Raw genomic sequence first — 16,354 nt, 5'->3', positions numbered from 1 at the left:
AACCCTAGACTAAATGTAGCTGTGTTCCTGCCTAACGCAAGAATATAACTTTGTTCTTGCCTAAAGCAAGACCCAAAAGGATCAAACTGTTTCGAAGTCACTTAGCCACATCTCATAGCAAAGCTCAAGAATAGTTATAGGAATACAGAAATATCCAGCAGCCAACAAGGGAAAATTTACAGTGACTGACATTCAGTCAAAACTACTAAGCTTGCAAAGAAGCAGACTAATACAGACCACAATGAAGAGAAAAATCAGCCACTTGAAACTGGCCGCAAAATGACATTGATGATGAATTAATAGTTAGGAACATTAAAACAGTTACGTTTGTATTCAGTATGTTGGAGAAGCTAGAGGAAAGATTGAACATGTTATGTAGAAGTATCTTCTAGATTATAATTACAGTGTCAGAGACAAGATACATTGGATGGGATTAATGGCATGTTAGACATTGCCAAAGAAAAGATTATTGGATGTGAAGACATAGCAATAGAAACTGCTGAAAATGATACATACAGAGAAAAGAGAATTGTTTAAAAAGGTGAACTGAAAAAATATTTGAAGAAATAGTGGCCAAAATTTTTCTGAATTTGATAAAGACTATAAACTAAGAAGCATGATAAGCACAAGAAAGATAAATGTCTCCAAGGAACATTATAATTAAATCACTTAAAACAATGATAAAGAGGAAAAAATCTAAAGCAACCAACATTAATACAGGACAAAGATAAAAGTAATAGCAGATTGCTCGTCAGGAGCAATGTAAATTAGAAGGCAATGTAGCAATATCTTTAAAACACTAAAACAAAAACGCGTCAACGTAGGATTCTTTACCCAACAAAAATATCTTTCAAAAGCAAAGTAATGACTTTTCAAACATGCAACAGCTGAAATAGTTAATTACCTTCAGTCCTGTACTAAATGACATGTTAAATGGAGTCCTTCAAGCAGAGGAAAATTAAACCATATGGATACCTGGGCCTGAAGAAATGATAACTACATGGGTAAATATATAAGATTTTTAAACTATTATTATTTAGGTAATTTCAAAGGACAGTTGACTGTTTAACATGATAATGATAATAACTGTGGAGTTTATAACATGTAAAAGTAAAATATATGATAATAATAGCACAAGGAAGGGGAGAAAGGGTAGACATATTGTTGTTAAGGTTCTGATACTTATACCTGAAGTAGTAAGTTAAACTGTGATAAGTTAGACTGTGAAACATTAGACTGTGATAAGTTAAAGATGCATATTATAAACCTGAAAGCAACCACTAAAGTAATAAAGGATTATAGTCTATAAAGCCAGTGGGGATATAAAACGATATAATAAGAAATAATCGAAGACAAAGCAGATAAAGAGGAAAAGGGGAATGAAGAACACATGGGACAAATAGAAAACAAATTGCAAGATGGCAGATTTAAACCCAGCTATATCAATAATCACTCATAAACGATCTAAACACTATAATTAAAAGACAGAGATCATTGGATTCAATTTTTTAAAAATCAATACCCAAGTATATGACACCCACAAGAAACCCACTTTAAATATAAAGACACACATAAGTTAAAAATAAAAGGTTGGAAGATATACCATGCTAACACTATCCAAAAGAAAGCTGCAATGACTATATTAAATCAGAAGTTAGATTTCAGAGCAAAGATTACCAGGGACAGAAGGGTCATTTTGTAATAATAAAGGGATTAATTCATGAAGAAGACACAATCCTAAATTTTTATACATGATAAAACTGTGAAGAGAAATATACAAATAAGAAATTTAGCAGAGGTTCTAATACCCCTCTCTCAACAACTGATAGAACAGATAGAATGTAAAACCTAAAGCTTTAACATTTCTTGAAGAAAACGTAGGAGAAAATCTTTGTGACCTTTGATTCGACAAGGATCTCATAGATAGAACTCCAAAAACACCATCCATAAAATAACAAATTAATCTCTTGGATTTGTCATAATTAAAACTTCTCCTCAAAAGACATTGGTAGGAGAATGCAGAGACAAGCCATAGACTGGGAGAAAATATTTGCCAATCACTTAATTTGATAAAGGACTAGTAACCCAAGTATATTAAAGCGCTATCAAAACTGAGTAATAAGAAAAAACAATCCAGTAACAAAATGAGCAAAAGTATTGACCAGATGCTTAACCAAAAAGCTATACAGAGGGCAATAAGCACATGAAAATGGGTTGAACATCATTAGTCATTATGGAAATGCAAAGCCTGGGATTTTAAATAGATAGTAGGAAAATTTGGGAGGTGATGGGTAGGTTAATTATCTTGATCATAGTAGTGGTTTCATCAGTGTATTCATGTGTCAGAATTCATCAAGTTGTATACTTTAAATGTGTTATTTAATATGTGTCAGTTGGGCTTCCCTGGTGGCGCAGTGGTTGAGAGTCCGCCTGCCGATGCAAGGGACACGGGTTCGTGCCCCTGTCCGGGAAGATCCCACATGTCGGCGGAGCGGCTGAGCCCGTGAGCCATGGCCTCTGGGCCTGCGCGTCGGAGCCTGTGCTCTGCAATGGGAGAGGCCACAACAGTGAGAGGCCCGCGTACAGCAAAAAAAAAAAAATATATATATATATATATATGTGTGTGTGTGTGTGTGTGTCAGTTATACCAAAATAAAGCTATTTTTTTAATCTATAGTAGTTAGCACATTATATGTGCTTGATGCCATTTCCTAGGAACATATGAACGTGTGTGTGTGTGTGTGTGTGTGTGTGTGTGTGTGTTTTAAACTGTAAGAAATAGCAGTTTCAATCTGAGAGAAAAATTGATTTGGCTCATAGGCTATTGATTTGGCTGAAATATCCAAAGGCAACTTCAAAGGCCTCATAAACTTGATTACTTACAAATGCTTTCTTCTCCTTAAGGAAACTATTTTTATCTATTTCTAGTTGAAGAATAAGAATGTATTCACATCTGGGTTGGGCCCTTCAAAAATGAAGTATTCTTTGCATTGTTATCACCCTGACTCCTTCATTATCAGTTAATACTTAGTGAAAATTAGTTTTACATCTATAATCTGTATGGTCATGGGACTAGCAGCATCAGCTTAACCTGGGAACTTATTAGAAACGTGAATTGTTGGGCCCTATCCCACACCTACTGAAACAGACTAGGTGTAGAGCCCAACAGTCTGTTTAATAAATCCTGCAGGTGATTCTGATACATGCCAAAGTTTGAAAGCTGTCGTCTTAGAGCAGCAGTGGGACTTCAGATACTTAGGTACTGATAGTAGTAGAATTCATTTCAAGAAATCTCACAGGATGGCATACTTAAGACTTGTGTATTTCATCATATGTAAATTTTGCCTTCAAAAAAGAGTTAAATACTGAATAGTAGCTACTGAAACATGCCTGAGGTGTTTAGGGGTAAAGTATACTGATGCCTGCAACTTTGAAATGCGTTTTTATTTTATTTTCTTATTTTTTTATTTTTTAATTAATTTATTTATTTTTGACTGCATTGGGTCTTTGTTGCTGTGCGCGGGCTTTCTCTAGTTGTGAGTGGGGGCTGCTCTTCATTGTGCCTGGGCTTCTCATGATGGCTTCTCTTGTTGTGGGGCACGGGCTCTAAGCATGAGGGCTTCAGTAGTTGTGGCACATGGGCTCAGTAGTTGTTGCTCACGGGCTCTAGAGCACAGGCTCAGTAGTTGCGGCATGCAGGCTTAGTTGCTCTGCGGCATGTGGGATCTTCCCGGATCAGGTCTCGAACCTGTGACCCCTGCCTTGGCAGATAGATTCTTAACCACTGCACCACCAGGGAAGCCCTATTTCATTTTATTTTTAATATTTATTTTATTTATTTTTAAATTTTTTTTGGCTGTGTGGGGTCTTTGTTGCAGCACTCGGGGTCTCTGTTGTGGTGCCAGGCTTCTCTCTAGTTGTGGCTCGCAGGGTCCAGAGCACATGGGCTCTGTAGTTTGTGGCACTCGGGGTCTCTCGTTGAGGCGGGAGAGCTCAGTAGTTGTGGCATGCAGGCTTAATTGCCCCACGGCATGTGGGATCTTAGTTACCCGACCAGGGATCGAACCCGTGTCCCCTGCATCGGAAGGCAGATTCTTTACCACTGGACCACCAGGGAAGTCCCAGATTCTATATGAATTTTAGAATGAATTTTTCTATTTCTGAAAAAAATGCCATTGAGATTTTGATAGGGATTGTATTCAATCTGTAGATTGCTTTGGGTATCATAGAATCATAACAATGTTAAGTCTTCCAACTATGAACACAGGATGTCTTTGCATTTATTTGTGTCCTCTTTAATTTCTTTTAGCAATATTTCCTGGATTTCAGTATACAAATCTTTGTTTTCTTTGGTTAGACTTATTCCTAAGTATTTTATTCTTTTTAATGCTATTGTAAATGGAACAGATTTCAGATCATTTCAGTTAGTGTATAGAAATGCAACTGATTTTTGTGCATTGATTTTGTGTCATGCATTTTTAGTGAATTTGTTTATTCTAATAGTTTTTTTAAAACCTTTAGGGTTTTCTACATGTAAGATCCTGTCATCTGTGAACAAAGATAGTTTTACTTATTTATTCCCAGTTTGTATGCCTTTTATTTCTCTTTCATGCTTAATTGCTCTGCCTAATGTCTAATGTCTAATACTGTGTCTATTACTATGTCTAATACTGTGAATAGATGTGGTGAGAGTGGGCATTCTAGCCTTGTTCCCGATTAGGGAAAAGCTTTCAGTCTTTCACCACTGAGTATGGTGTTAGCTGTGGGCTTTTCATATGTGGAGTTTATTATGTTGAAGTAGTTTCCTTCTATTCCTAGTTTGTTAAGTGTTTTTATCATGAAAGTGTGTTGAATCTTGTCAGATGCTTTTTCTGCATCAGTTGAGATGATCGTGTGTTCATTTTACCTTAAAAAATTTTTATTGAACTATATGCAGAGAAGTACATACTTAGTGTACAGTTCAGTTTATAATACACTAGTAGTTACCATACAACAGCCTCCCAGGTCAAGACGTAGAACAGTACCTGCACCCAAAAAATTGCCTTCATGCCCCTCCCAGTCCCCATCCTTTCTTCCTTTCCAAAGGCAATCACTACATGACTTTTAATACCACAGACAAGTTTTATTGGTTTTTAAACTTTCTATAAATAAAATTGTGCAGTATGTACTCTCCTGTGTGTTTTTCACTCACATTGTATTTGTGAAATTTATTTGTATTATTCTCTATATTACTACTTCATTAATTTTCATTGCTGTATAGTAGTCCATTGGGTGAATCAGATATAGTTTACCATTTACTGTTGAGGGACATTTAGCTTATTTACAATTTGGGGCTATTAAAGAATAATGCTGCTATACATTATAATAATGCTGCTATACATCTCTTTATGTACTTATCTTTTGGTGCGCATGTGCATGCATTTCTTTTTGGTATATACCAGGAGTCTAATAGCTGGATTATAGCTGGGTCATAGAATATTTATATGTTCAATTTTGGTAGGTAGTATCAAACGGGTTTCCAAAGTGGTTTTATGAATTTTCATTCACATTCCATATGAGTGTGCTAGCTGCTCTGTAGCCTCACTAATACTTGATATTGTCAGTCTTCTCCATTTCTACTATCCTAGTATGTGGTGGTATTTCATTATGATTTTAATTAGCTTTTTCCTAATAAATAATGAACTTGAGAATCTTCTCATATGTTTATTGGTCTCTTGAATTTCTGCTTTTGTGAAGAGCACATTCAAGTCTCATCTCATTTTTCTATTTTTTAAAAACTAAGTTTGTAGGAGGCCTGTATATATACTAAATATGTCCTCTTTTCCAGTTATATGTGTTGTAAATATTTTTCAGTCTGTGGCTTGCATTTTCATTCTCTTAAAGATTTTTTAAATGAATCGTAGTTCTTAATTTTCATGAAGTTCAATATGTCATTCTTTTCCTTTATGATTTAAGAAACATAATTTATACCTGTTTAAAAAAATCTTTCTCTGTGTCACAGTTATGAAGATATTCTTTTGTGTTATCTCTAGAAGCTTTTTTGTCTTACTTTTTGCATTCAGATATGCATACAGTCTACCTGGCATCAATTTTTTAAACATCGTTTAATTTGACATTAGTTAGAATTCTGACTAATAGAAAATTTGCAAGAATAGTACAAAGATATCCAGCTATTCTTCACATGGACTCCCCAAATGTTAATATTTTATTGTATTATTACCACATAGATGGTCAAATATTGATATATAGATATAGATATAAACAGATATGCTGGAACCATCTTGTACTTGTATACAAAAGTTGATTGTTAAAAATTCAGGCATTTTCAGGTCGATTTTTAAACCATGATGGCTTGAAATGGGGCATGGAGGAATATGTATTCCATGGAAATTAGCAGATGTAACAGATCACTTCTCCCCTTTTTTGCACGTATCAAATATTACATTATTAAAACAACAAGCAAAAATAAATGCATAACTTAAAACAAGTGGGTATTTGTGGTCACAAGATAAGATGAGAACATAGGAACTTAGTAGTAACAAAATTAGAAGAAATTGATTGAAAGAAGCTGACAGTGTTCTCTATGCAGGAATGAAAGGAATTTTTAGGTTTCTAAATGCAACATTTTAGTTGCATGACTGAAGTTTCCAATTTGCAAGCTGAAATAAAACCAGCTACTTTGCATGTAGTGTGATGAATATGGCCATAAAAGAAGGCAGTTCATAAATGAAACGATGTTATAGCTTTGAAAAGAGTAAAATCAGAGATAACACCTTAAATGGAATGATAATATTAAAACATAGCATATGGCTTCAGTTTCATTGTATAATACCACTGTTCTTGGAATTAACTGGAGATTCAGAAGAAATTTCTATTTTTATTTGTAAGCTTCCAGTCCACCTCTTAAAACCAAATTATGGTTGTATCTTCAGCATTACATTCTAAAATTTTTGTAATAATGGTGGCTTGCAGTTTTAACTAAGCATATTAAATAAAATATTAGGATACTATGACAAAAGAAAAATTCTCAGTGGTTGTTATTTTTTTAATTTATTAATTTTAAAAGGTAAATTACTTATAAACTTTCTCTGGTTAATCCTTCTTTTTTTTTTTTTTTTTTTTTTTTTTGCGGTACGCGGGCCTCTCACTGCTGTGGCCTCTCCCGTTTCGGAGCACAGGCTCCGGACGCGCAGGCTCAGCGGCCATGGCTCAGGGGCCTAGACGCCCCGCGGCATATGGGATCCTCCCGGCCCGGGGCACGAACCCGTGTCCCCTGCATCGGCAGGCGGACTCTCAACCACTGCGCCACCAGGGAAGACCCTCTCTGGTTAATCCTGAGTTAGCTTCCTAAAATGTTTCTTCTTGAACTAAATCTTATGACATGCAAGAGGGAAAATACATTGACTCTTTCCCATCTTATATATAATTCTCTGTGTGTTCCACAGAGTGAAATTATTTGACATGATTTAAGGTACTCAGTGATTTTGTTGGACTTTAAGAAATATAGCAATACAGATTAAGCCAGAATTTAGATTTGCCCCTTCATTTATATATGTCTATAAAAATTTTTATATACTGTATATATAAAACATACATGTGTTTATATCATGTATTTATTATATAAATATTTATATATGTTATGTTTAAATGGCATGCATTTTTATGAGATAGTTAAAAAATACAAAATGTTCCATACTATAGTTTTAAGTATAAAATCTTGAAGTAGATACCTGTATTGAATATTTTTTTTAATCTTAAAACAGCATTGGGCTTCCCTGGTGGCGCAGTGGTTGAGAGTCCGCCTGCCGATGCAGGGGATACAGGTTTGTGCCCCGGTCTGGGAAGATCCCACATGCCGTGGAGCGGCTGGGCCCGTGAGCCATGGCCGCTGAGCCCACGCGTCCGGAGTCTGTGCTCTGCAACGGGAGAGGCCACAACAGTGAGAGACCTGTGTACCGCAAAAAAAAAAAAAAAACAAACAAACCAGTGTTTATATATCTAAATAGAAAACTGTTTTTAGGTTAAATCAACTTGTATGAAAGTTTTCTGCAAAGATTCAAGATTTTTAAATAAATAGCATGAATTTAATGTCTTATAAAAGTTAAACATTTTGACACTGCTGAATTGTAGAATGCTGCAAGCATCCAAAAATGTTTGTTATTTTGTCTTTCAGTATAGATTTGATAAAATTTATGATTGAGCTCAATTGTACTCATTTTGACTTGTAATTTGCTGATGTTTTAATGGTTGATGTTATATATGGTAGACTAATATTGCTTATATCAAATCTTTTACTTTTTATATAAGTGATACTGTATATACAGTTAAAGAGTTCTAAGTGTATGTGCTTGTATCACTGAAATGATTTGGCTTATTGTAAAGAATTTAGAAAAAAATAATAAAACCAGAATGACAGAAGACCAAAGCCAGAGCTTAATACTTAAAACTTGAAGATTCTTTTTCTAATCCTGAGCAAATTTTTCAAATTTTGCCGTTTGAAGAATCAGTGAAAAATTATAATTCTTGTGAGTTCCTAGAGACTGGTAGGGTGATGAGGGGAAACTGGGCCTTCATAAACACCTTCTCAGCTCAGATTAAAACATCAGTGATAGAGTTGCCTCATTCAATCACTGCATTTTAGTTCCTATCCCACTGTTTAGCTAAAGTAGTGGTGGTTAAATTAAATAAACATTATATAGAGGTGGAAGGGATAGAGAGACAGACAGACATGGAATTTATTTATTTTTATTTTTGGCTGCATTGGGTCTTCGTGGCTGCGTACAGGCTTTCTCTAGTTGTGGCGAGTGGGGGCTACTCTTCATTGTGGTGCGCGGGCTTCTCATTGCGGTGGCTTCTCTTGTTGCGGAGCACAGGCTCTAGGTATGCGGGCTTCAGTGGTTGTGGCATGTGGGCTCAGTAGTTGTGGCTCGAGCTCTAGAGTGCAGGCTCAGTAGTTGTGGTGCACAGGCTCAGTTGCTCTGCAGCACGTGGGATCTTCCTGGACCACGGCTCAAACCCGTGTCCCCGGCATTGGCAGGCGGATTCTTAAACACTTGCCACCAGGGAAGTCCCCAGATATGGAATTTAAATAGAAGCTCCTGATGTGTATCTTGGTTTGCTGTCTACATTGACAGACATCTGGTAAATAAGAAATATATTTCCTTAATGATCCGTTGACAGAAAAAAAGCCGTCAACAGAGTATTGTAAAATCTCCTTTGACAAGAATATATCTTTATCTTGAATGTATTATATTTTAATATATTTTTAACGATGTACACACAAATGGCTATATATTTTTGTTTTTCAGAGTTGGAGGGTTATCCGGTATATTAATGTCTTATTGATAATGGCAGAACATCCACCACTACTGGATACCACTCAGATTTTAAGTAGTGATATTTCTCTTCTATCTGCCCCTATTGTAAGTGCAGATGGAACACAACAGGTAAGGAAACTGAAATGTTTATTTTCTTATATCTAGTACACATGTATTTCTTTCAGAAGAATGCAAAATTTAGAACAGAATGAGGCATCACAACAGTAGGTTCCTGTTAATTCATATTTTAAACTCCAGTTCAAAATGTTGTTTTGGTTTTATAGGACGATGAAATAATGAGACTTTGTGAAGTTGCTTCTAAAATGTCTCACTAATTAATGATTAAATTTCTTGTGTTTATATTTAGTTCCCACTGAAATTTTTTTTGTTTTACTTTAGACAGACAATATACTAGTCCTTGAGTGTTTTTTAACTGAGTTTAACCTTGTACCTTAATGATTATTATAAATCATTATTTCAAATCATTATGAAATCATGACTTAATTATGTGATTAAATGACTGCCTGCATTATATTATAATAAAATGTTATCTCTTTTTCTTCTTTTCTCCTCACCAGAATCCCCCCTCCCAAAAGCAAACGCACAATTCGTGGTGTGTTTTTCTCCCAACCCAGGGCTTTATAAATAAAGTTCTCTTATTTTGTTGAATTTGCCTCATTCCCCCAGTAATCCTAAAGGGATGGGAATGAAGGACTTTTATAAGTACCTGTTATGTGCCAAGCAATGTACTTAGTTCTCACAACTACTCTGTATGGTAGTGATTTTAATATTTTAAGTGAAGAAACAAAGATTAAGGACATAATAAATAATAATAAGAAGAAGGAACAATTTGAGTTCTCACTATATAAAAAACATGTGCTAAGAACTTTATGATCTTATTTAATTCTTTCAGCAATCCTGTCCCTATTGCAGATGAAACAAAATGAGTTTCAGAAAGGTTCAAGATCACACAAAGCTTTTTTGCTCCATTACTCATACTGCTTCCTTGGGAAACTAAAATAATGTAGTCTTATTTTGTTACTTTACAAACTTCGTGTCTACAGTGGACAATTATTATTTGCTTACAAGATAAGGGACTACTTTGTTAACTTGGCTATTGAAAAATCGAGTGATTAGCTTGTGTTCTAAAGTGTATATTGGTTTTGATTTTCACATGTGCTCTGATAGCTTTTAGCAGCAACCTCTTTTCACTAAAGTTGCTTTTTATAGTCAAATTTAAGTCTGTTAAGATTTTTTTCTCCCTTAAAAATAATAGATGTGGCAGATATTCATTTACTTCGAGGCTCTGGGAGTGCTTTCAGTTATCATTGTTGCTTCAGGCAGATCACTGGTTTCAAGTTGTTTATAGTATAATACAAGAAAGAATCTATTAAGCAGCCAATTACAGTACACTGATATAGTTGCTACAGTGTATAGTCTGTTCAAGGGAAGACAGTAGGCTGAAACAAGACCACAGCGCCCTCTCAAGACTTATTTCTCTCTTTTCCCCCAAAAGGAGATTCTATTGGCAGAATTTTTCTTGAAATCTTGAGGGCACCATGGCTAGCATATAGTAGTAGTTGTGTAGATGGATATAGAGAAAGGAGCTGGGAATAGAAGAGCACACTAGAGCAAAATTTGAAGGATCAGGGAGAGTCACTAGGTCTAGAGGACCTAATTTTTTTTAGTTAGGGTTTGAAAAATCAGGTGTCAAGAGGTGGAATAAAGCCTTAAATTCTAACTAGCAAAGAGAGTGCCTTGTAGTTTGATAGGGAGAGAGAAAAATGAGTGGAAAGAGCATAGGATTTGGTTGATAGACTTAGATTTGATTTGGGTGACTTAAGACAAAGTATTAAACTTCTCTGTGTATGTTTGCTTCTCTATAAGATAGAGGTAATAGCTGCTTAGAGTAGCTGTAGCTATGAGGGTGAAATGAGCTTGAAGGAGCTCAGTAAATATTTGCTAAATTTGAATTGAAGCACTTAATAAATGTTTAAAAGACTGAAGAAACTACATAGGTATGTCAGTCAGGACTTAAGTCAACAGAGATAGTTATAGTAAGATAATAGATAATTATGATGGATACAAACTAAAGTATAAGTGTAAGAGAGTGGACCAATAGCTATGGTAGAATGGAAGGAACTGAAGAAAAGTAGATAACAGTAAGTAGATAACAACTGACAACATGCATCTCTTTGTCTTAACTCAGGAACTTACTTACTGGTATGCCAAGCATGGCCAAGTTAGAGCTTGCCTGTGGTGATATGACACTACCTGGTTGGTGCCCAGAGTAAAGAAGCAAGCTAAAGACAGTTCCTGACAGGAGGAACTCTCGGGTACATGCATGATGTTAAAAATTTAGGAAAACAGGTTGTCCCTTGTCTTTACTCTCTTGGGAATATTATTCTATTTCTTGGGAATATGAGATTTCTGTTCCATTCCTTGATATCAAATTAATTTTCTTATGGTTGGCCATCCAGATTATTTATCTCCTCATTAATATTTTCTAATTTTTTATAGCAAACATATTTTATACAATGTCACATTATACATAGTGGGTCTTTTGGCTTATGAATTATACTAGAGGGAATCTCTCCTGATATCATTACTGCTAATGTGGCTTTTAGGGAAGCTATAATAGACATTTATCATTCATTTTGATTGGTAGCACCTGAACTATTTTTTGTGTTTGAAGAATTTCGTTCCCCTTTTTTCTATTAATAAACTTTATTTTTAGAGCGTTTTAGGTTTACAGAAAAATTGAGCAGCAGAGTGGTTTTCTCATATGCCTCTTCCACACAGTTTCCCCTATTATTAACATCTTAATAGGTACATTTGTTACAATTAATAAACCATTATTGATACATTATTATTAAGTTCCATGGTTTACATCAGGGTTCATTCTTGGTATTGTACAGTTCTATGGGTTTTGACAAATGTGTAATGCTGTATATCACTATTACAGTATTATACAGAACAGTTTAACTGCCTTAAAACTCCACTGTGCTCTATTATCCCTCCCTCACTCCCTACCCCTGAAACTTTGGCAACCACTGATATTTTTACTGTCCCTATAATTTTTGTCTTTTTCCAGAATATCTTATAATTTGATTCATTCAGTATGTAGCTTTTTCAGACCAACTTCTTTCACTTAGCAATATGGTCTGGAAAATTTCTTCTTGTGGCTATTTCAATAGCTCCTTTTTACTATTGTATAATACTTCATTGTTTGATGTCCTGGTTTATTCATTCACCTGTTAAAGGACAGCTTGATTGTTTCTAGTTTTTGGTGATTATAAATAAAGCTGCTCTAAACATTGATGTGTAGGTTTTTGGATAGATGTAAGTTTTCAACTCAATTGGATAAATATCTAGGAACATCAGTGCTAGATTGTTTGGTAAGACTCTGTTTAGCTTTATAAGAAACTAACAAACTGTTTTCCAGAGTAGCTATACCATTTCACGTTCTCAAGCATGTCCTTGATTTGAGATTGTATCCTTTCCTGATAGAGCAGGTAAAGCGTTTATGAGGGCTTGTGCTGCGCTGTTAGAACCCCCACATATGCTTTAGGGAATTTGAACTTTAAGCACAAGTGGAATGCTCCCGGCTGTATTCACTATTGCTACCATCAAAAGAAAAGTTCAGATATTTTGGTTTCTTGTGTGGTTCATTACTTTCCTAATTTAACTTTACCTTCTCTAATTTTTACTCATTTACCTTCCAAAAATATAGAATGCATTTAAACTTTTGGCTAAGATCTTTCAAAACTCTGTGCCTATCTGGCTTCTTCATCAGAATCTTCTCCATTTCATTAATTTTTTAATTATTATTTTGTAACTCTATAATTATTTTCTCATTTGTACATGCTTGATTTTGATTTATGGAGGTGACTGAGTAATGACATAGAGAGACTAATGCCATTGAAGGCAAAAGTAATGACATAGACAAATGCCATTGAAGGCAGATTACTTACATTTCCTGAAAGAAGGGAGCACACCATGCCATATTGGACCACAGGGGAAACATCAGGTTTTGGTCAGGAGGCAGAAGCAGGAACAAGAGGAAAGCCTAGGCCAAAGCCATTAAATTGGTGTTTTCTCAGGAAAGACACAACAGTGTAGAGTAAGTAGCTTAGGATTGGCTATTTAATAATTGTGGCAGGCAAGAAATAACAAATATTGACTAGGATATGGAGAAAAGGGAACCCTTGTATACTGTTGGTAGGAAGGTATGGAGAAAAGGGAACCCTTGTGTACTGTTGGTAGGAAGGTATGGATAAATTGGTGCAGGCACTATGGAAAACAGTATGGAGATTCCTCAAAAAATTAAAAATAGAACTGTATGATCCTGCAGTTTTATTTCTTGGTGTTTATCTGAAGGAAGTGAAATCACTGTCTGGAAAAAATGTATGTACATTTTTGTGTTGCAGCATTATTTACAGTAGTGAAGACATGGAAACAACCTATGTATCCATCAGTGGATGAAAAGATAAAGAGGCTGTGGTGTGTGTGTATATGTATATGTATGTGGATATGTATATGCATACACACGATGGAATATTATTCAGTCATGAAAAAGAAGAAAACCTTACCATTTGCCACAACGTGGATGTACCTTGAGGGCATTATGCTGAGTGAAATGTCAGACAGAGAAAGACAATTACTGTATGGTCTCACTTATGTATGGAATATTTTTAAAAATGAACTTATAGATACAGAGAACAGATTGGTAGTTGCCAGAGGTGGGTGGTTATGGGGGGGGTGGGCAAAATGGGTGAAGATGGCCAAAAGGTACAAACTTGCAGTTACAAGATAAATAAGTCCTAGGAATGTAATACACAGCAAGGTGACTATAGTTAACAACACTGTATTGTATTTGAAAGTTACTGAGAGAGTGGATCTTAAAAGTTGTCATCACAAGAAAAACTTTGTAACTATGTGTGGTGGTAGGTGTTGACTAAACTTACTGTGGTAATTATTTTATAATATATTCATATATCAAATCATTACGTTGTACACTTAAAACTAATATAATGTTCTATCAGTTATATCTCAATTTTAATAGTAATCTTATTTATTTATTTATTTTTATATTTATTTTTGGCTGTGTTGGGTCTTCATTTCTGTGCGAGGGCTTTCTCTAGTTGCGGCAAGCGGGGGCCACTCTTCATCGTGGTGCGCGGGCCTCTTCACTATCACGGCCTCTCTTGTTGCGGAGCGCAGGCTCAGTAGTTGTGGCTCACGGGCCTAGTTGCTCCGCTGCATGTGGGGTCTTCCCAGACCAGGGCTTGAACCCGTGTCCCCTGCATTAGCAGGCAGATTCTCAACCACTGTGCCACCAGGGAAGCCCAATTATATCTCAATTTTAAGAAAATAAAAAAAAATAATTCTGGCAGATTTGGGGCTATACGGGTGGTCTTTAGTTTCCTGTTACTTGGCAGTGGGATGATTTAGGGCAGCGGAAATATTGGCTTGGTGTGTAAGAGTTCAGTAAGGGGGTTAGTTGGAGCTGTAGACTTGAAATTGGTTGGTTTGCATATGAGAGGTGTGCTCCTGGCTGAGCCCTTTGCTACCTCTAAGAATTGGTTAGCCCTGGGACAGGCGGTCTCTCCCCAGCCAGCTCAGCCATCAATGCCAGAGCATCAAGAACACAGAAAATAAGAAAATATGGTTAAAATAATTGGCCCTGTGTTGAACAGATGCCAAATAGACAAATACAGAATTTAAGAAAACATGGAACATCTCCTCAGCTTATGTTTTCAAAACCTGTTTAAATTGTAAGCTATAACCTGTATATATAGAAAAGTACATAAAGCAAATATATTATATAGCACATGATTATAGAGCATAAATCTTATAACTGCCAGCCAGACTAAGAGGTAGAATACTGCCAACACCCTAGAAATCCCGTGTGTTCCTTCTACATCACAATACCCTCTCTAGTTGGAGGTTACCACTATCCTTACTTCTATGGGAATTACTTCCAGACTTTTCTTTATAGTTTTATCTATGCATACATCACTAAGCAATAATTGTTTAGATTTGCCTATTCTTGATCTTTAACTAAAGTAATCTTTACTATAACTGTTTTTTTGTGTCTTGCTGGTTTTGTACAACATTGTTTTTAAGATTCATTCTTATTGGATGTTGCTGAAATTTGTTCTTTTCATTGTTGTATAGGATTCCATGTATGGATATACAACAGTATATTCATTTATCTCTTCTATTCTTGGTGGACATCTGGACGGTTTCTAGTTTGATACTGTTTTTTCTTTTTGATTTGTCAAAACTCTTGATATATATTCTGGATATAAACCTTTTGTTAGTCACCAGTGTGGTGAATGCTTTCTCTTATCCTTGTAACCACACTCTTTAGTGTCTTTTGATGAACAATTCTTAATTGTAATGTGGTCAAATTTATCAGTTCTTTTTATCTAGAGTTAGTGTATTGTTTTTTAATTCTTTCCTACACTGAGGCAATGAAAATATTTTCCTATATTATCTTCTAAAAAGTATAGTTTTGCTTTGAACATTTTATTCAGAAATCCACTGGAGTTGATTTCTGTGAGTTGTGTCAAGCATGGGTTCAATTTGATTATTCTTCCATACGTATATTGAATTATCTCACACCGTTTATTGAAATGACTATCATTTTCCTATCACTTTACAGTGATATTTATGCCATAAGTTAAGTGACCATATATTTGTGGAATTGTTTCTGGATTATTAATTCTATTCCATTGATCTGTTTGATTATTCCTGTGCCAGGAATACACCAATACTTTAAATGGAGTCTTGGTATCTAGTAGGGCAAACCATCTCACTTTGTTGTTCTTTGAGAGTGTCTTGATATCCTTGGCATTTACGTATAAATTTTAGAATTAGCTTATCAATATACACATACACAGCCTGCTGAGACTTGGATTTGGAGTACTTTGCATCTATAGATCCAGTTAGGAGAGAATTGACATCTTTCAGTCCTTGAAGTTGAAGTTGGTATATCTAAGCTATTAGAAATTGTGTGCGTGTGTGTGAAA

At 35.4% G+C, this 16,354-nt stretch overlaps 1 protein-coding gene across 8 annotated transcripts in view; it reads left to right on the top strand.

The window, feature by feature from the left end:
- FNDC3A (fibronectin type III domain containing 3A) overlaps positions 1-16,354 on the top strand; it is a 152,925-nt gene that overhangs the window by 15,515 nt on the left and 121,056 nt on the right. For 6 of the 8 annotated variants that reach the window (XM_082602522.1, XM_082602521.1, XM_082602523.1 and 3 more), the window contains exon 2: positions 9,309-9,446. The exons of the other annotated variants lie outside the window; for them this stretch is intronic. In XM_082602522.1, the coding sequence (XP_082458648.1) occupies positions 9,348-9,446 (99 nt within the window). In that variant the 5' untranslated portion in view covers positions 9,309-9,347. The remainder of the gene's footprint in view (positions 1-9,308; positions 9,447-16,354) is intronic. 8 annotated transcript variants of the gene reach the window in all.

The sequence above is a fragment of the Mesoplodon mirus genome, assembly GCF_964341445.2.
Source record: "Mesoplodon mirus genome assembly, chromosome: 17".
In the NCBI taxonomy this organism is placed as follows: Eukaryota; Metazoa; Chordata; class Mammalia; order Artiodactyla; family Ziphiidae; genus Mesoplodon; species Mesoplodon mirus.
This window is presented reverse-complemented; position numbering and strand designations above follow the sequence as displayed.